This window comes from Rhinoraja longicauda, chromosome 7, assembly GCF_053455715.1.
Source record: "Rhinoraja longicauda isolate Sanriku21f chromosome 7, sRhiLon1.1, whole genome shotgun sequence".
In the NCBI taxonomy this organism is placed as follows: Eukaryota; Metazoa; Chordata; class Chondrichthyes; order Rajiformes; family Arhynchobatidae; genus Rhinoraja; species Rhinoraja longicauda.
The window spans coordinates 42592318-42612545 of NC_135959.1; the positions used below are offsets into that span (position 1 = coordinate 42592318).

Here is a 20228-nt window from a genome sequence, read left to right on the forward strand (position 1 = left end):
AGGTTTACAGGATATTGCAGTATAATGTTACGAGAAGAATTGTTACAAATATCTTGACCTGCTAATTGTTCTTACTGTTGTTTTATTGTCTATATTCCACCTAATTGCCAATTTGCTATTTAACGCAAAGAGATGATTTAAAAAAAGCAACAAATTCTAACAAAATACAGCGCCCTCCATAAAGTTTGGGATAAAGATCCATCATTTATTTATTTGCCTCTATACTCCACGATTTGAGATTTGCACGGTAGCGCAGCGGTAGAGTTGCTGCTTTACAGCGAATGCAGCGCCGGAGACTCAGGTTCGATCCTGACTACGGGTGCTGCACTGTAAGGAGTTTGTACGTTCTCCCCGTGACCTGCGTGGGTTTTCTCCGAGATCTTCGGTTTCCTCCCACACTCCAAAGACGTACAGGTATGTAGGTTAATTGGCTGGGTAAATGTAAAAATTGTCCCTAGTGGGTGTAGGATAGTGTTAATGTACGGGGATCGCTGGGCGGCACGGACTTGGAGGGCCGAAAAGGCCTGTTTCCGGCTGTATATATATGATATGATATGATAATAGAAAAAATCACATGTGGTTAAAGTGCACGCTGTCAAATTTTAATAAAGGCCATTTTTATACATTTTGGGTTCACCATGTAGAAATTACAGCTGTGTTTATACATAGTCCCCCCATTTCAGGGCACCATAAATGTTTGGGACATAGCAATGTCATGTAAGTAGCCATGTTTAGTATTTTGTTGCATACCCTTTGCATGCAAACCCTTTGCATGCATCTGCGATTCATGGACATCACCAGTTGCTGGTCTTCTCTGGTGATGCTCTGCCAGGCCTGTATTGCAGCCATCTTTAGCTTATGCTTGTTTTGGGGGCCAGTCCCCTTCAGTTTTTTCTTCAGCATTTAAAAGGCATTTAAATGGTTTTCAGATAGGGTGATTGACGGCCACTCACGGATTGACCATTTTTTAGCTTTGAAAAACTCCTTTGTTCCTTCAGCAGTATGTTTGGGATCATTGTCTTGCTGCAGAATGAACCACCGGCCAATGAGTTTTGAGGCATTTGTTTGAACTTGAGCAGATAAGATGTGTCTATACACTTCAGAATTCATTGTGCTACTACCATCAGCAGTTGTATCATCAATGACGAAAAGTGAGCCCGTACCTTCAGCAGCCATACATGCCCAGGCCATAACACCCCCACCCCCACTGTGTTTTACAGATGAGGTGGTATGCTTTGGATCTTGGGCATTTCCTTCTCTCCTCCATACTTTGCTCTTGCCAACACACTGATATAAGTTAATCTTCATCTCACCTGTCCACAGGACTTTTTTCCAAAACTGTGGTTGCTCTTTTAAGTACTTCTTGGCAAACTGTAACCTGGCCATCCTATTTTTGCAGCTAACCAGTGGTTTGCATCTTGCAGTGTAGCCTCTGTATTTCTGTTCATGAAGTCTTCTGCGGAAAGTGGTCATTGACAAATCCACACCTGATTCCTGAAGAGTGTTGCTGATCTGTCAGAGAGGTGTTTGGGGATTTTTCTTTATTTTAGGGAGAATTCTTCTGTCGTCAGCTGTGGATGTCTTCCTTGGCCTGCCAGTCCATTTGTGATTAGTAAGCTCACCAGTGCTCTTTCTTTTAAATGGTGTTCCCCAAACAGTTGATTTTGGTAAGCCGAAGGTTTGGCTGATGTCTCTAACAGTTTTATTCTTGTTTCTCAGTCTCATAATGGCTTCTTTGACTTTCATTGGCACAACTTTGGTCTTCATGTTGATAAACAGCAAGAAAAGTTTTCAAAGGTGATGCAAAGACTGGAGCAAAGACTTGGTGCTGAGAGTTCTGTTATACCTGCATTAAGGAGGCAATTAAACACACCTGAGCAATTACAAACACCTGTAAAGCCATGTGTCCCAAACATTACGGTGTCCTGAAATGTGGTGACTATGTATAAACACTGCCGTAGTTTCTACATGGTGAAACCAAAATGCCTAAAAATACCCTTTAATAAAATCTGACAATGTGCACTTTAAGCACATGTGATTTTTTTTCTATCACAAATCTCAAATTGTGGAGTACAGAGGCAAATAAATAAATGATGGGTCTTTGTCCCAAACATTATGGAGGGCACTGAAGGTTAAATAAACATGAAATATTGTACTTTTTCTAAAGTGGATTGTTTAGTGATATCATGTAAATAGCCAAGTGATTTCAGTCCAGAAATGGGATGGTTTTCTGTATATAATCGTATGGTTGAGGATTTGTAATTATGTAAAAAAAATGAAATTGTACTTATTTTGTTTTGCCTTTCAGTAAATTATTGTCCGGCGCAATTTGCTGTTCTTCGGGTGTTAAAATACATAATTTTTTTAAGTCATTCTGCAGAATACTAAGCATTCTATATACTAAATATGTATTTTGCATTCATCTGTAACAAATGGATTGTTTTGCCGATTTTGTTTCTGACTTTTGTGTTCTTGCATATTTTAAATAAACAGCTTTTTTTAAATGGCATTTTAATTTGGCCATTTGTGTACACTGCATTATTTAGACATGGAAAATTAACTGGTAACGGGGTTCCAATTGATAACAAATAACCAAAACACATCCTTAAAACGATTGTAACTCTAATTTACGGCAAAGGTTTATTTATTTTTAAACGCATTACTGGATTGTTTTCTGAACTACACTAAAACTCCAACAATGGGACTTTGATGCTGGACTGGCAGATTTCCTTTACTCTTAGATGTTATTTCAAATAATTCTCCCAACATATGCTTTAGATATTACACAGAAGGATAAAAACAATCTCTCGCAAATGTATGAAATTTGAAGGAAATGTAAGAACCTCGGCTGCAGTGTTTTAATGGGGTGCAGGAACTGGGGCCTGGTAAACCAGATATTGAACCATCAGGATTTCCAAACAATTGTACGGTGGATTATGGAGTTTCACTGTACATGCAATTCTTTTTCTTTAAGATGAAAGGGAAATATGTAGACCTCTGCTGGTGTGTTGTTTAGTGAGGGGCTACCCGTTGTTGCCATGTGGATGGCTTCTGAGCTGACTGGCTGGAGAAGAGGTACATGAATCTGGTCATGTAAAGATAGTTTTAACCTGTAACTGACCAGTTATTCCTTTTTTTATACACTGCTCAAATCGGTTTTGAGAACAACCTATTAATTAATTTAAACAAATGTGAAAGGATTATGATATCTTTTGCTTTCCAAAGTAAGCTAAGACTTTGAGTGTTTAAAAAAATCAGTTACTTCATGTCTATAAATTAACAAATGGAATACAATTTAAGCTACTTGCATGCTTCCATCTTTTATTGTGTAGGAACATGTATGTATACATACAGAATACAGTGCTGTATTACGCTCAATTTTCACATATTCCTGGTCAATTGGCAGAAATAAATACAATTCACAGATCATTAAAGACTAGAACTAAATGACACTCGGCATATTCTACATATCAAACTTGCATTTGTGTCCACAGGACACAGACCCAATCAGTGTGGACATTATAAATACCTGATTTTTATTTATCTGTACACTTTTTTTCAGATACTCATCAGATCTACACTTCAAGTAAATAGAAAGGACTCTTGAAATTGCCCAGAAATGAGTTTAATTTGCATATAAATAATCACATTGTTTCTGATCTCCTGTGGTTAAGATATGCACAATGCACTGTTGCTGCATCAATAAAACCTGTCATAGAACAGCTGTATGTAATGAAAGCATTTTTGTGGTCGCAGATGACTCGATAGATGATTACATTTCCAGTGTTGGAGCACCCCATATCCACAGATGCTTAAGGTAAAGCACTAATTGGGTTGAGTTAAGAGATCTCATTTTGACGAATTGGTTTTGACTGTTGCCATCTAATTGGTTTTAGCAATTCTGGTCTTAAGAGGGGATTAAAGTCTGTCAAACTACCACTTCTAAGACTGAATTGTGACTTCAGGGGGTGACCTTTTTCTGAATGAACTAACAATATCTACCACCCAGTTTCACCCCACTGTTTTATAGTATGTTTTAGATATTAAGTGATAGATGGTATTGGAACGCTCGCTGTCAGGTTCTAATAGGGCTGCTAATGGAGGAAGTGCGTAGAAAATGGAGCAGTAGTAATGTGGTACTTTGTTCCTGCCTTTTGTGACAGCAAGATTCACCAACATTCCGGTCTCCACCTTCGTCTAACATGTGAATTTGTTCCCTCGAGTCTACTCCAAAAGAGCCATTCCTAGCACTAGCCTGCTTTACAAATCCATGCTTGCCTGCAGTAATTCAGCCACTTCTAACATTCAGCTTCAACTTTCTACAGTGTAACCATTGTTTGCTGACCCCCATGTGTTCAACATATGTCATTATTCTCACTGGCGTCTCCTTCCTGCGGCAGTATACTATAGAGCACAAGGGAGAGGGAGAGACCACAGCTGATCCTCTTAATCCTTGTGATAAATCTGGACCAGGAGATAATTAACATGATGAAACAGAACAGCAGTGCAGTTTATGCAGAAGGACAAGCATCCTGCACCTCGAAGACCATTGACAAACATGGTATTTCTGGAGTTGCTGCAACATGTGATGTACTGGCAAGCATCCCAGCTGCACTGCACTCCTGTAGAGACTGGAGAATTCTGTCATGGGTTTGCAGGGCACAATGTTTCCATTGACATCAGTTCTGCTAAGAATGACCATCTGCATGAAGTGCAAATGGCGAGGATGACGTGAATGTATGGAGACATTCCCTGTGTCACACTGAATTGGATGTCTGATATCTGAGCTTCGGTCCTTCATTGGCCACTAACTTCTCTGCAAAACACATTACTACTGGAGAAGTGCAGGAGGGTAGTTAGAGGAGTAATGGGCTGCTTATACCACTTCTCTCTCTCTCTCTCTCTCTCTCTCCCCCTCCCCCCAACTCCACTCTTTTCAGCATCCACATATGGCTGTGTAGCCCTACAGCTGAGTTGGCACCTGCAGACAAATTTGGAACCCTCTCATCAAAAGATCAAGTTTTTAAAGTTTTGTTTGTGGATATTTTCTACGGTTAAAGTGATACATTTCCTATCCTTGGAATCATTGTTAATGGAAAAAACGCATGGAACAATTCACCTGCTTTCTGTGCACCACACTTCTACCAGACCTGGTGCTAACATTGAACTGGATCACCCATAAAAATCTGTAAAATTTGCCAAAACTATATTAAGAGATCAGCCTGAAGAAGGGTCTCAATCTGAAATGTCACCCATTCCTTCTCTCTGGAGATTTTGCCTGTCGTGATGAGTTGCTCCAGCATTTTGTGTCTATTAACAGAGGTCCATCAGTTTACATATGTATTAAATTCTGCTCTCTGTACTTTCTATCTCTGTTCTGAACAAAGGGAAGAATGATATTAAAGGAACTCTCGAATGAAATGCTCGGAGAAGGAGAAAGAGGTGCAGCGCACAGGCCCTGAACTTGGTGAGACGCAGGAGGAGCCCGGCCAGGACTCACCCCACAGAGCCCAGTCCCTCCACGCACCAGAGTCTCCCAACCCCTGCAGAGTAGTTCCACAGCAACGGATTAAGTGGCCACCAGCCAGCAACCGGAATGAATGGCTGCAGTTTGATAAAGACGTGACCAACATCATTCAAGCCCTAGCCAAAGGAGATGCAGATCGCCGACTCCAAACAATGACTGCCATCATTGTCAGTTATGCCTCTGAAAGATTTGGCCATGGTGAGAAAGGTAACACCAAGCCCACCAACTACACCATGAACCGCAGGGCCACCAAAATACATCAACTGCGGCAGGAGCTTCGAACCCTCAAAAACCAGTACAAGATATCTACCGAAGAGGAGAAGCAGCCTTGGCCGACCTACGAAACATCCTTAGGAAAAGGCTTATGACCCTTCGCAGAGCAGAGTGGCACAGGAGAAGAGGAAGAGAGAGCCAGGAAGCGAACTGCATTCATTGCCAATCCCTTTGGCTTCACCAGGCGATTACATAGGGACATGCGCAGTGGCCGCCTCATGTGCTCCTCCATGACACCCTGAGCGATCCGATGAGGGAACAGGAACTTGAACCCAACGAAGCTCTCATCAGCCCAGCCCCCCCAACAACAGAGTTCAATCTGAGGGAACCGAGTCTGAAGGAGGTTGAGGAGGTCATCAAGGCTCAGCCTCTGCACCAGACCTTAGTGGCGTACCATACATAGTGTACAAGCGCTGCCCAGAGCTCCTTCGACACCTATGGAAGATCTTGAAGGTGGTTTGGCGAAGGGGGAGAGTTTCTGACCAGTGGAGGTGCGCTCAGGGAGTTTGGATCCCGAAAGGAAAACTCGAAGAACATCAATCAGTTTCGGTCAATCTCGCTGCTGAGCGTGGAAGGGAAGGTGTTTTTCAGCATTGTCTCCCAAAGATTAACTGAGTTTCTCCTCAAAAACAGCTACATCAACCTCAGTGCAGAAGGGGGGGATTCCTGGAGTTCCCGGCTGCTTGGAGCACACTGGAGTAGTCACGCAGCTCATCAGAGAAGTCCATGAAAACAGAGGCGATCTAGTTGTTCTGTGGTTGGACCTGGCCAATGCCTATGGCTCCATGCCGCACAGACTGGTTGAGCTTGCACTACACCGCCACCATGTTCCCAGTAAGATCAAGGTCCTGATCCTGGATTATTTCCATAATTTTAGGCTGAAGGTGACTTCTGGGTCAGAAACATCAGACTGGCAAGGGGCTTGAAAAGGTAATAATAACGGGCTGCACCATTTCTGTTATTCTTTTTGCTCTTGCCATGAACATGGTGGCCAAGTCAGCCGAGGTGGAATGCAGAGGCCCTCTAACCAAGTCTGGTGTACGACAGCCCCCAATAAGAGCTTTTATAGACGACCTTACCATCACCACAACATCGGTCCCAAGGAGTAGGTGGATCCTCCAAGGTCTTGAGAAACTTATTACTTCGGCAAGGATGAGTTTCAATCCAACCAAGTCAAGGTCCATGGTGCTGAAGAAGGGGAAGGTGACTGACAAATTCCACTTCTTATTATCCAGAACTGCCATTCCCTCCATCATTGAGAAACCTGTCAAGAGTTTGGGGAAGCTTTTTGACGCAACTCTGAAAGACTCTGCCGCCATTCAAAAGTCCATCGAAGACCTTGAAGCCTGGCTCACCAAAGTCGACAAGTCAGGCCTGCCTGGCAGATTCAAGGCCTGGATCTATCAGCATTCCATCCTGCCCCGTGTCCTGTGGCTTCTCCTGGTTTACGCTGTTCCATTGACCACAGTTGAGTCCCTCGAAAGGAAGATCAGTGGCTTTCTTCGCAAATGGCTTGGCCTTCCCCACAGCCTCAACAGTGCAGCACTGTACGGGACCAGTAACATCTTGCAGCTCCCATTCAGTGGTCTCACTGAAGAGTTTATGGTGGCATGGACAAGCGAAGCTCTACAGTACAGGGACTCCAGGGACCAAAAGGTGTCATCGGCTGGCATCGAGGTGAGAACAGGGAGGAAATGGAGGGCGGAGAAAGCAGTGGAGGTGGCAGAGTCACGCCTAAGACAAAAGGCATTGGTGGGAGTCAGCAACTGGCAGAGCGGGCTTGGGATACTTCCCTAAGACCCATGTTGGCAAGGCCCAGGGCAAGGAGAGACACCATCTCATCCATGAAGAGGTCCGTGCAGGTGTGGAGGAAGAGCGTGTGAGCAGGACGGTGGGTCAAACATCATGCAGGCAGATTTCCAGTGCGTCCAGTTCCTTGTCCAAGCTGTCTAGGATGCCCTACCAAGCCCAGCAAACCTCCACGTTTGGGACAAGAGTGTGACACCTTCCTGCCCACTTTGCACTGGAAGGGGATCATTAGAACATCTCCTCAGCAGCTGCCCAAAGTCCCTTGGCAAAGGTCGCTATCGGTGACGCCATGACCAGGTGCTTAAGGTGGTTGCTGAGTGCATAGCCACTGCCATCAGTAGCAGCAAACACCACCATGCCCCGAAGAAATCAATCATTTTTGACAAAGCTGGAGAGAAGCCTCGACCGCAACAAAAAACAAGGGCGGGCCGCCTCAAAAACGGCCACTGACTGGCAGCTGCACGTCGATCTGGGCAAACAGCTGAAATTTCCGCAGCACATCACAGTAACATCACTCCAGCCAGACATAATCATCACCTCCGAAGTGGCAAAACAGCTGATCATTCTGGAGCTGACAGTGCCCTGGGAAGAGCGTATGGAAGAAGCAAATGAGAGGAAACGCGCAAAGTACCAGGAACTGGTGGAGATCTGCAGGGACAGAGGCTGGAAGATATGCTATGAACCCGTAGAGGTAGGCTGTAGAGGCTTTGCAGGACGCTCACTCTGCAAAGTCCTCAACCAATTGTGCATTACGGGGCTGGCAAAGAAGAGGGCCATTCAATTCGCAAGCGAAGCCGCAGAGAAAGCCACTAGATGGCTTTGGATTAAGAGGGCTGATCCGTGAGCAGTTGCTGTTGGGACGCAAGTCGAGGCCTGATCAACCCTGGCTGGGTCGCCTGGGCGAGGGTGTCTGATGTTGTGAGACCCGAAACACCTGATGACCCCAGGTCACATCACTGAAGATGCGTCCCAGTGCATCCAGAAGATGTATCTTGCACATTGCGCACATTCTTTGTGGCAGTTGCAGACCAAATGCATAAAAAGCGGCCAGTAACAAGGAACCAGTACAGGGCAATATCCTGTATACATGGAGTGTCATATGATTGCAAGATGTGGGATGGTCCAGGGCCAGAAGTAGCTAGTAGTGAGGTTTATAACAGGTTTGCAAACATGAGCCCTCATCTAATGCCATTTTCACCAGTAAATTTAATTAAACCTGAGTTAGTGCTTTGCAGATGCTACAAAACCTATAACAAACCGTGGCTCCCTTTTTATTCATTACATTATGATTTGATCTAATGAACAGCCTGCATACTCCCAGCTTACATATAGCATGCTTGCATACAAAGCAATATTCCTTCTATTTGATCAAACTTAAGACTTTATCCTAAGTCTAAGGGACACTTATATTCTCTTAACGGTAATTATCTCCAATAAACTTGAATTTTCTAAACTAAGAATTATTATGTAGCTTTTCCCCCATTTTAAGTATTAGTAAAAAGTTGTTAATATTGTGGTTTGGACAAAGTCTCAGAAGAGATTATGTAAAATTAATCACACAACTGGGATGGAATGAATGTAAATTTCAGCGTGGTGCCTCTGGAAGTGATTTATCTGATAGATTGCGTAGGAAGGAATTGCAGATGATGGTTTAAACTGAAGATAGACACAAAATGCTGGAATAACTCAACGGGACAGGCAACATCGCTGGGGAGAAGGAATGGGTGAGTCAGGACTGACTCTCAGTCTGAAGAAGGGTCTCAGCCCGAATCGTCACCCATTCCTTCTCTCCAGAGTTGCTGCCTGTCCCGTTGAGTTACTCCAGCATTTTGTGTCTATTGGATAGATTTATCTGCTTCTCACATTACACATTCTGTTTGTGTAATCCCCAAACAACATTAAATACTCCAGCCCACCAGTGAAGGTAACTATCTAGCACTGTAATACTGCAAAGGCACTGACAAAATTCACCAAGGTAGCCTCAGAATGATTTCAGTTAAGGATGAATCTGGTAGAGTAAACCAAAAGGGTCAAAATAATGCCACAGCCTCTTTCTGGCTAATTCCAGATTGAATCATTTAATGAAAGTGAACATAATAACTCACTGCATCTGAATTGCAGTTCCCTATGATTCCAACTTAAAATTTTCATTAAATGTTCCTCCTTGACAAATTACAGCTATCAATTTAGAGATGCACTGTATGACTGTACCCACTGCTCTCTTGGCAGCCTGTGTGCCCAAATTCAGTTTTAACTTTGCAAAGCTAGCAATTGACTAAAACAAACTGCATTGATATTTCTGTGAAATACCTCACAAAATTATAATTGCATTGTAAATATATATTTCCTTTTGTAATATGTTTTGGTACAATTTTCCAATTTATAGGGACTGGACATGAATCCTCAACTAATTTCAAGGAACAGCTAATTATGATTTAATTATTTTGTTATTATTTCTTGGTTGTTTCATTTAACAAATGCATTTCTCATCTGTTATTGTTTCCCAAACCTGTAATATTTTGGCTTTTAGAATTTTAATGCATTAGCTTAAAACTGAGTGCAGGCTGATTTTCTATCTCTGAGGCTCTTTTAGATTTAATCTCTTCCATATCCATATCTACAGCTGCTGATGTCACTGATTTACTCTAGTTCAGCCCCAGCTGCTGTTTAAATGTTACAGATTTCTTTCTTGATCTTTTAGAAAATATGCTGACATTTTGTGACGATGTAGCAAAAATATTTATTTTAGTTCACACAGGACAGTTTAGAATTAAGTCTGAAATACAATCTGTACAAGCAAGAGGCACCAATTTTCAGATTGTATTAATGGTCTTGCTTCAGTGATCCTTCAGGGAGAATTGTCTCCTGGCATTCTGTTCATTAATGCTAAATGCTCATCACTTGAGGTTTTAAGTATTTGAGCCTTTGTTTCATCATCTGCAGATGATAAAAGAGGCAACAAACCAAACTATTTTGACAATTGTGTAAAAATATATTATTTTGCACATTTGTTTTAACACTAACAGCAAGAAGCAAAATCCTGAACTATTTAAAATGTATTACTGAAGGGAATATGAAAAGATAAATTTGGACATAGGTACAAATGTTTTGAAAGCCCATATGATCAAGGAAAATCTTTTGATTTTTGCATACCTGGTCAACAAGAGGCATTAACAGTAGGCCCAGGGCTGTTTTGGAAGAGCTTTCTCAGATCGGACTCCCCAGGGTACAACTTTACTAGAAATAATGAACTGAATCTGCATTAGGGTCAGTGACCCACATCAGCAAGACCGACCAGAGATTTAAAAGCAATCCCTTTTGCTTATCGTTATATGCTAACAAGCATGCTCAAAGCACAAATGGTGGCTTCTCTTTGAGAAGAACCAAGCACTATATTCAGCAGTTAGAGCTGAGCTTCAGACATAACAGGGATAGCGATAAAATGGCCCACATATTTTCATTCTGATCTTTTTTCATCATCTTGGGTTGGCGCTCACTGCTGGAGGTGGGAGTGTGCCCTGAGAAGACTGGAAGTTCGAAGTCGAGGAGGACATTTTGATGGGACTGACGGGCTCACCAGTCTGGAGTCTCCAGACCAGCTCCTCATTCGTTCTGCTCAGCCGTTTCTTTTCCTTGCTTTCCTTCTCAACATGTTCATGAAGCGTTGCATTTTCTTCAGAGAGTTGTCTGCAAGATCATGCAAAAAGTAGGTTTTTTTTCAGAATTTTCTGAAAATCAGGAGTGAAAATAATTAAAATTAGGTCACTGTCAGAAACCATTTTTACTACCGAGGTGATTTCAGCTGTTCTTCCTCCGGTAAATTGAATTTGAAAATAGTTTAATCTGAAATTAAAGGGGATTTTATCTTTGGTTTGGCTCAATACTAGCTCAAGCCTCTTATAGAATCATAGATACAATCAGCATGGAAACAGGCCCTTCGAGCTAACTTACCCACGTACCTCATCTACACTAGCCCCACGTATCTGCATTTGGCCCATATCCCTCTAAACCGATCCTATCCATGTACCTGTCTAAATGTTTTTTAAACATTGCTTAGTACCTGCCTCAACCACCTCCTCCAGTAGCTCATTCCATACACCTACTACCATTTGTGTAAAAAAACAAGTTGATCTGAATCAGAAAAGAACACAGACTACATAAATAATAATAGGTGAAATAAAATAATGGATGAGATTTGCAAAATTAACTACCACAAATGTTCTACACACTCCAAGCAGGTAATAGTGCTCTTGAGGATTCCATAGAGCAAATCATGGATGCAAAGCTCATGATTTTCTGTTCATTGAGATAAATAAAAAGCTTGCACACTTAACATTTATCGTGAAAGCATCAGGCCTGAAGTCTACTTGTAGTGAAAAGAAAACACAAGAGACAGCAGATGCTGGAATACTGATGGAGTTGGGGAGAGAAAACCTCTTTTCCCTCCACCCTGTCCCTTCTATCCATAACTCAGACTCTGGTTTTACATTTCACCCATTCTTTATCTCACACCCTTTTGTCTCCTTTCCACCGTCAGTTTTATACACTCTCCACCCGTCTGTCAATCACCCCTCCCCCATCTGTACCCACCTGTTTGCCAGGCTTTGCTCCACCCCCATCTCACTTTTCCAGCTTTCTCCACACTACCCAATCAGTCTGAAGAAGGGTCTGACCTGAAACGTCATTTGTTCAGTTCCTCCACTGATGGTGCCAGAACCGCTGAGTTACTCCAGTATTTGTTTTTTACTTTGAGTATATGTTCTGCCAATTATCTTCAGGATTTGGATAATCGCATTTTACAAGGACGTGTTGCGTTGGATGACTAACCTTGTTAAGGCAGTGTTATTATCAATCCTGACTTTCAGGTCTTCATTCTGTTGTTGAAGTACTTGAACCTTTTCTTCTAATACCACATTCTTCTCAGACTGCACAGATGACAGAAAAATAACATATTTAAACACGTCATTGTGAATATTTCACATAATGGTGTCAACGTCTTAGTTAAACAAATTAGCAAGGAGACAAATAACATGATGTGGAGTGTTCAGAATATTGCATTGCAAAATATACTGAGTAAGTATGGAGGATTAACTCTGGAAACTTACACTAACTAGTACCTCATCCTGGTAAATCATCTCCATGGTTTTCTCTCCATTATGTTGTAAATCATGGAAACCGCCAACAAATATCAGTCTGAAGAAGGATCCTGACCCAAAACATTCAAAGGTGCACAGTGGTGCAGCAGTAGAGCTGCTGCCTTACAGTGCCAGGTACCCGGGTTCAATCCTGACCATGGGTGTTGTCTGTACAGAGTTTGCATGTTCTTGTGACCATGTGCAGTTTCTCTGGTGTATGGTGTTAAAAGTAATAGAATGTTTAGTCGTATGCCTTTGCTTTTGGTTATTCCCTTATTCTGTTTTAAATTAATGCTTTTTCCACAACGATCATGAATTTTCTCTCTGCATATGTGTCTGTTTCTCTTCTATGGGACGACAGGAGAAAAATGTCCTTTCTGTTGCCATTCAAGAAGCGTTTTTCAAAGTTTTCATAACTATGTATTTTACTTTCTAAAAGGAATAGGGAGAAATAAGTATTTTTCAGCCTTTTACCAGCTTGGATACAGACAGTAAAGTTCAGATGCATTCAAACAATGCTGAAGATCTCCGTCATGAGGGAGACCATGAACTGGTACCAGCAGTATTGTTTTTAGCAATGATGTTCAATAGAGGATATAGAGGTAAAAGAATATAACTTAAAGAACAACATTTCAATTTATGCCCCTTCTTAACCTTGCAGAAAGGACATCCATCCCCACCAAAACTGTTTAAATAGATGATCAAATTGTTAGATGTTAGTTTAAACATTTTAAGAATTCCTTTAAGCTGAAAAACATTACAGAGAATGATATGGCAGACAGTGAAAAACCAAAGAAACATCAATCTTTATCACTGTGGCATTGATAAAAATGGTACTGTGTCATTGAAATTTGAACAATTAAATAGATAATTAAAAACAGCCAGAGTCATACAGCCTAACTTGCCCACGTTGGCCAACATGTCCCATCTATACTAGTCTCACTTGTATGTGTTTAAACCTATCCTATCCATGTACCTGTCCAAATGTCTTTTAAATGTTGTGTTAGTAGCTGCCTCAACTACCTCCTCAGGCAGCTCCTTCCATATACCCACCACCCTTTGTGTAAAATGTTGCTCCTCAGGTTCGTATTAAATCTTTCTCACCTCACCTTAAGCCTATGTCTCCTGGTTCTTGATTCCCCTACTCTGGGTAAAATACTCTGTAAAATACCCTATATAATCCCCTCATGATCTTATACACCTCTATAATCCCCTCTATCACCACATCCTCTTGCGCTCCAAGGAATGTCCTAGCCTGCTGAACCTCTCCCTATAGCTCAAGCCCTTGAGTTCTGAAAACATCCTCGTAAATCTTCTCTGCACCCTTTCTAGCTTAACAGCATCTTTCCTGTAACAGGGTGACCATAACTGAACATAATACTTCAAATGTGGGCTCACCAATGTCTTGTACAACTATAACATAACCTTCCAACTTCTTTACTCAATACTCTGACTGATGAAGGCCAATGTCCCGCCGAAAGCCTTCTTGGCTATCCTACCTAACTTTGATGCCACTTTCAAGGAACTATGTACCTGCAGTCCTAGATCCCTCTGCTCTACAACACTCCTCAGACCCCTGCCATTGTGACACCAAAATGCAACACCTCGCACTTCTCTGTATTAAACTTCATTAGCTATTCCTCAGCCCACCTGCCCAACCGATCAAGATCCTGCTGCAATTTTTGATAACCATCTTTGCTATCTACAATATCATCCACTTTAGTGTCCTCTGCAAACTTGCAAATCATGTCAAATTTTAAAGGACTACTTTTTAATCTAATCTAAAGGCCCAACGCAGACCAATTTTACATATTCAGTACAACTTCAACAAAATGGTTCAATGTTAAAACTCAAATTTTAGGACACTATTCTGACACTCCCATCAAAATTATACAGATTTACAAATAGACAAATTTGATTCTAAACCGTGTAAGTTTTATGAATAGTAATCCATTTTGTTTCTAACCAGTTTTTCCAATTGCATAATTTTCTTTTCTTGGTGATGGATTTGTTGATTTTTCATTTCAAGAACATGTTTTAAACTGTTCATGTCTTCCTCTAAATGCTGGTAAGGTGCCAAGGCAATCTGTGACATTATAATAAAAAGTACAACATAAAAATAGTAACATTTAAGATTAGATCAACTTTTACTTCAGTTCTTTGAATCGTATATAATCATACTTGATAAATTATCTTTTGAAGCAACACCCTATATCACTGATGTTAAAATCACCTAAGCCTAGTAATAGGTTGTCACTCAGACACGCGCGTGCATGCATGCACACACATGCTGCTAGTTACAATAACTTTCTAGAACAAGGAGCAATGTAGCTCTGGAAATACTGCTTCTTAAAATAAGTGGTAGCATTATCAGCCATTGTTTTGGGAACCACACAAATTGAGCTTCACAATACAGTCGTATTGACTGTTCTACTTAAGAACACTGAAAAAGTCTGGTCTACCCCAACAGCTGCTGACGACCTTCTACCGCTGCACCATAGAGAGCATCCTAACGCATGGCATCCCTGTGTGGTACCTCAGCTGCACGGAGGCAGAAAGGAAAGCTCTACAGCGGGTAGTCCATAGAGCTCAGAGGGCCATCGGAACACAGCTACCAGACTTGGAGGGCATCTACAACACACGATGCCTCAGAAAAGCCACCAGCATCCACAAAGACTCTTCACACCCCTGCAACAGTCTGTTCGAACTCCTTCCATCGGGCAGACAATACAAGGCCTTCTACGCCCGCACCTCCAGACTCAGGAACAGCTTCATCCCCAGGGCCATAGCTGCTATGAACCGGTCCTGCTGAGCCGGATGGCCACAACGCATAGATCAACTTGCACTTTACCCTGTCTAAAAAAAACCTCTTACAATTGTTTTGTTTCGTTGGGTTGCTGTTAATTACTTAAATTATTGCATCGTATGGGAGGCGCATTCCCAATCTCGTTGTACCCCTGGGTACAATGACAATAAAGATATATTGTATTGTATTGTAACAGAAAGACTAACAGTCTATCTGGTTTAGCTCCAGTATTCTGGTCAAACTGTCTGATCACCAATTTCTCCCAGCTGCACATATCAATCCCTTTCCCATGGTACACTATTCACCATCCCTAAAGTGGGTAGTCTTGAGTTCGATAGTGCCATCATTACATTCATTTAATATTGACATAATTGCCTTTTATTGAAAGGATTCTGATTGTTGACCGGGTACATGGAGCATAGAACAGTTCAGCACAGGAACAGGCCCTTTGGCCCACAATGTTTGTGCCAAACATGATGCCAAGTTAAACTAATTTCATCTGCCTGTATATGATCCACATCCATTTATTCCATGGCCTTCCATGTGCCTATCTTAAAGTCTCTTAAAAGCTACTATCGTATCTAAACCAGACTTCAATGTAATCCCACTTTCTCATCCTCTTCCTACACACTAGGGGCAATTTGCAGAGGCTAAATGGCAGCGGTAGTGGTACCTGATACATGACGAGGGAATGGAATTCTTTAATAGTATCCAGATACAAATCACAACTGTGTATCTGGATACTATTAACATAAGGTCTATGTTTTAAAGTCACTTTATACACAATGTGTATTGCTGGCAGGCCAGAAAATACATTTTCGTTAGTATTTGATCAAAATGTACAAAGAACTGCCAAATGTACAAATGCCAGAACTGCTGAATGCTTCCAGCATTTTTTGCTTACATTTTAGATTACCAGCATCTGCAATTTTTTATTGACTAGGTGCAACTCTGTCCAATCAGGAATCATGTGAATCTACTTAGACCACCCCATACCTCACTTTAGGCCCTTGTCTGCTACACCACATCTAGCAAGCTGCCAGGGAGAGTGCAGTTGGTACATTGCAGATTGACAGTAATGTGTATCTACTGTGCAGTTTGTCAAAGTGCAGAGTGAATAGAAAGTTACAACTTCATTTGTGGTAGCTGAGTCCTCCACATAAGCCATGCCACTGGGGAGATACTGCAGAATCAAGGTCCCGGAAATTGGCTGGTACTATGGAAAGTGTAATCGTAAACATTAATGTACCAATTGCACTCTCCCTGGCTAGTTGTGGCATGGCAGACAAGGGACTAAAGTGAGGTATGGGGTGGTGTAAGGCAATTAGAAATCAAAAGTGACCCTCAGTTTCAATGAGGAAGGTGGTTACCGTGGTACCACATTTAAGTAAAAGAATGTGCATTGTTGGTGACAGTTTGTAACACTTGGAGATACAAGAAATTGCAAATGCAGAATCTTGAGCGAAAAGCAAAGTGCTGGAGGAATTTAGCAGATCAGGCAGCATGAGTGGAAGGAATGGACAGACACCATTTCAGGTCATCTAAGGCAGCGTTCCGACCCGAAATGTCGTCAGTCAATTTTCGTCATCCACAGTTGCTGCCTGAATTCCTCTGTTCCTCCAGCATGTAGAAACAAAGAACTGCAGGTTATAACAAAGATAGACATAAAGTGCTGGAGTTACACAGCGGGTCAGGCAGCACCTCTGGAAAAGAAGTGCCTCCCACACTTTGTTTCCAATAATCACTTGTTTGGGTGCTGTGCAACTGAGCAATCTAATTTCACAGAATGGCTCACAGAATGGCAGAATGACTAATCATTGGGTTTGTGATCTACATAGCCGAGAAGGTATAGTATACTGAGCCCATGCTATATGCCCCTTGCACAGCCAGTTTTTGGCCTGCTAATATATTATACAGGGCTAAATTAACAACAATTATGGATAGCAGACACAACGTTACACGTGTTCTTGTGGATATAGTTGGTTTGTGACATGCAGAGAGAAATTAAAGATGAAGACATTTTAAGCATTCCTTAATTACAAATACAAACTAGAGATTTCTTTTACCTCAACGTGCTCATCGGTAGATTTTTTAAAGGCCTCTTCAAATCGTTTTGCTTTGTCCTTCAGTGAACGATTCTGAAATGTTAACGTGTCAACTTGATCCTTCAATACAAAAACACAAAATTGGTTTAATAAATTGTCAAGACTATTTTGTTTTAAAATGATTATCAGGGAAATAATGATTCCCAAATCTGGTGTGTGCCTTGCAAACTTTGACCATTAACAGCAGATGTGTGGCCATTGACTTGTAAACTCTGACCATTAGCAAGTGGGAAAGTCTTGAATAAGGGAGAAATTACAAGGCGGCGATTACTTAAAACAGAGAGTTGTAAATCCCTGGAATTCTCTGCCCCGGCGGGTTAAGGAGGTATTTAATGAGGAGGACTTTAGATTTTACCTTAGACATTAGAAGTACAGCGTGGAAACAGGCCCATTGGCCCACCAAATTCACACCAACCAGTGATCACCCTGTATACTAGCACTATCCTATACACTAGCGGCAATTTACCATTTTTTACTAAAGTCAATCAACCTTAAACCTGTATGGCCTTGGAGTGTGGGAGGAAACCAGAGCATCTGGAGAAATATCACGAGGAGAATGTACAAACTCTGTACAGACAGCACCCTATAGTCAGGATCGAACCAGGGTCTCTGGCGCTGTAAGACAGCAACTCTACTGCAGCACCACTGTGCTGTCCCAAAAATAAATATTTTTTTGAAAGATCAGGGAATTGAAGGATGTGGGGAATTGGCACAGAGAAGGAGTGGAGAACCGGGGCAGATCAGGCATGATCATGTTGAATTGTGGGGCAGGCTTGAGGGTTCTGCTGGCGTACAACTATTTTCTAATCTTCTGGTCATCTGCCCTTTGCACATCATGCTTTGGAAGGAAGACAGAGTCATGTTTGTCAGAATATCATGCACAAAGTAACAGAACAATTACTTTCATCACTAACTACATATTTGCAAACAAAGAAGAACATTATTTTTGTAAAAAATCTGGCTCTAATTAGATTTTGTCTTAACTCCATGTTCCAAAATGTAACTGACCTGAAGAGAAAGTCTTAGCTGTTCAAATTGTTCTTCTAAAGTTATCCGCTCAAGTTCATGGATGGTTTTTAGTTCTGAAAAAGAAAATGCTCCATGAGATTTTGCAGCAAATACTGTTGAATTTGCTAAAAGCAAGGAAGAGAGACAAATAGCATATGGAAACTGTGTCTACGAAGGAACTACAGGTGTGTGTTGGTTTATATCAAAGAAAGACACAAAATGCTGGAGTAACTCAGCAGGCCAGGTAGCATCTCTGGAGAAAAGGAATGGGTGACATTTCGGGTCAAAACTCTTAAGACTGAATGACCCGTAATCTCAATCTGAAGAAAGGTGTCGACCAGAAACGTCACCTATTTTCTCCAGAGATGCAGCCTGACTTGCTGAGTTATTCCAGCTTTTTGTGTCTATCTTCTTTAGACTGAATGCTATACTTTAAGAGTGAATGCTTTGCTTTATGAGTTAACTTTATTTCTCAATTTCAACCCTGATTTAGTTCAGACATACCACCTACCTGATGAGGGAGAAGACTTGAGATCCAATGAAACCTTTTGTACACCCTTCTCACTGAACGGCTAGTAAGTGCCTATACTGAATCAGTGCCAACACCAGCCTCTCCTCCATGACATGACATTTGGTCATTTCTCCCCGAGGTATAGATGAGACAGTGGTGAATTCAACGGTGACTTGCCCTCAAATGTTTCCGCACACTTAGAAACATAGAAAAATAGGTGCAGGAGTATGCCGTTTGGCCCTTCGAGCCACCACCACCATTCAATATGATTATGGCTGATCATCTAAAATCAGTACCCTGTTCCTGCTTTTTCCCTATATCCCTTGATTCCTTTAGCCTTAAGTGCTAAATCTCTCTTGAAAACATCCAGTGAATTGGCCTCCACTGCCTTCTTTCATGCTCTTTTTTCCCCCTCTTAATTAATCCCTTTGTCCTCCTCTGCTGAGTTCTAAATTTCTCCCAGTCCTCCGGTTTGCTGCTTCCTCTGGCCAATTTATATGCCTTTTCATTGGATTTAACGATATCCTTGATTTCCCTCGTTAGCCACAGTTGAGCCGCCTTCCCCGTTTCATTTTTTCGCCAGACAGGGTTAAATAATTTTTGGAGTTCATCTGTGTGGTCTTTAAATCTTTCCCATTGCATCTCTACCGTCAACCTTTTAAGAATAATTTGCCTGTCTATCCTAGCCAATTCCCTTCCCATACCTTCAAAGTCTCCTTTCTTTAAGTTCAGGACCCTAGTCTGAATTAACCGTATCACTTTCCATCCTAATGCAGAATTCCACCATATTATGGTCACTGTTGCCTAAGGGGCTTTGCACACCAAGATCGCTAACTAATCTTTCCTCATTACACAATACCCAGTCAAGGATGGCCTGTCCGCTAGTCGGTTCTTCTACATATTGGATTAAAAAATGCATCCCTTATACATTCCAGGAAATTCTCCTCCTCAGTGCTGCTACCAATTTGGTTGGCCCTATCTATATGTAGATTAAAGTCACCCTGATAACTGCTGTACCGTTGCTACACGCATCCTTAATTTCTTGCTTGATGCT

General features: G+C 41.7%; 1 protein-coding gene and 1 pseudogene across 1 annotated transcript in view; one reads left to right on the forward strand and one right to left on the reverse strand.

Moving 5' to 3' along the window:
* Positions 1-3337: 3337 nt before the first annotated feature.
* Positions 3338-20228, reverse strand: part of LOC144595200 (microtubule-associated tumor suppressor candidate 2-like) — a 128833-nt gene continuing 111942 nt past the window's right edge. The window contains exons 8-12 of the mRNA XM_078402386.1: positions 18664-18737; positions 17617-17715; positions 14711-14830; positions 12437-12534; positions 3338-11296 (exon numbers count right to left, since the gene is read on the reverse strand). Of these exons, the coding sequence (XP_078258512.1) occupies positions 11086-11296; positions 12437-12534; positions 14711-14830; positions 17617-17715; positions 18664-18737 (602 nt within the window). The 3' untranslated portion in view covers positions 3338-11085. The remainder of the gene's footprint in view (positions 11297-12436; positions 12535-14710; positions 14831-17616; positions 17716-18663; positions 18738-20228) is intronic.
* Positions 5404-8532, forward strand: LOC144595199 (uncharacterized; annotated as a pseudogene).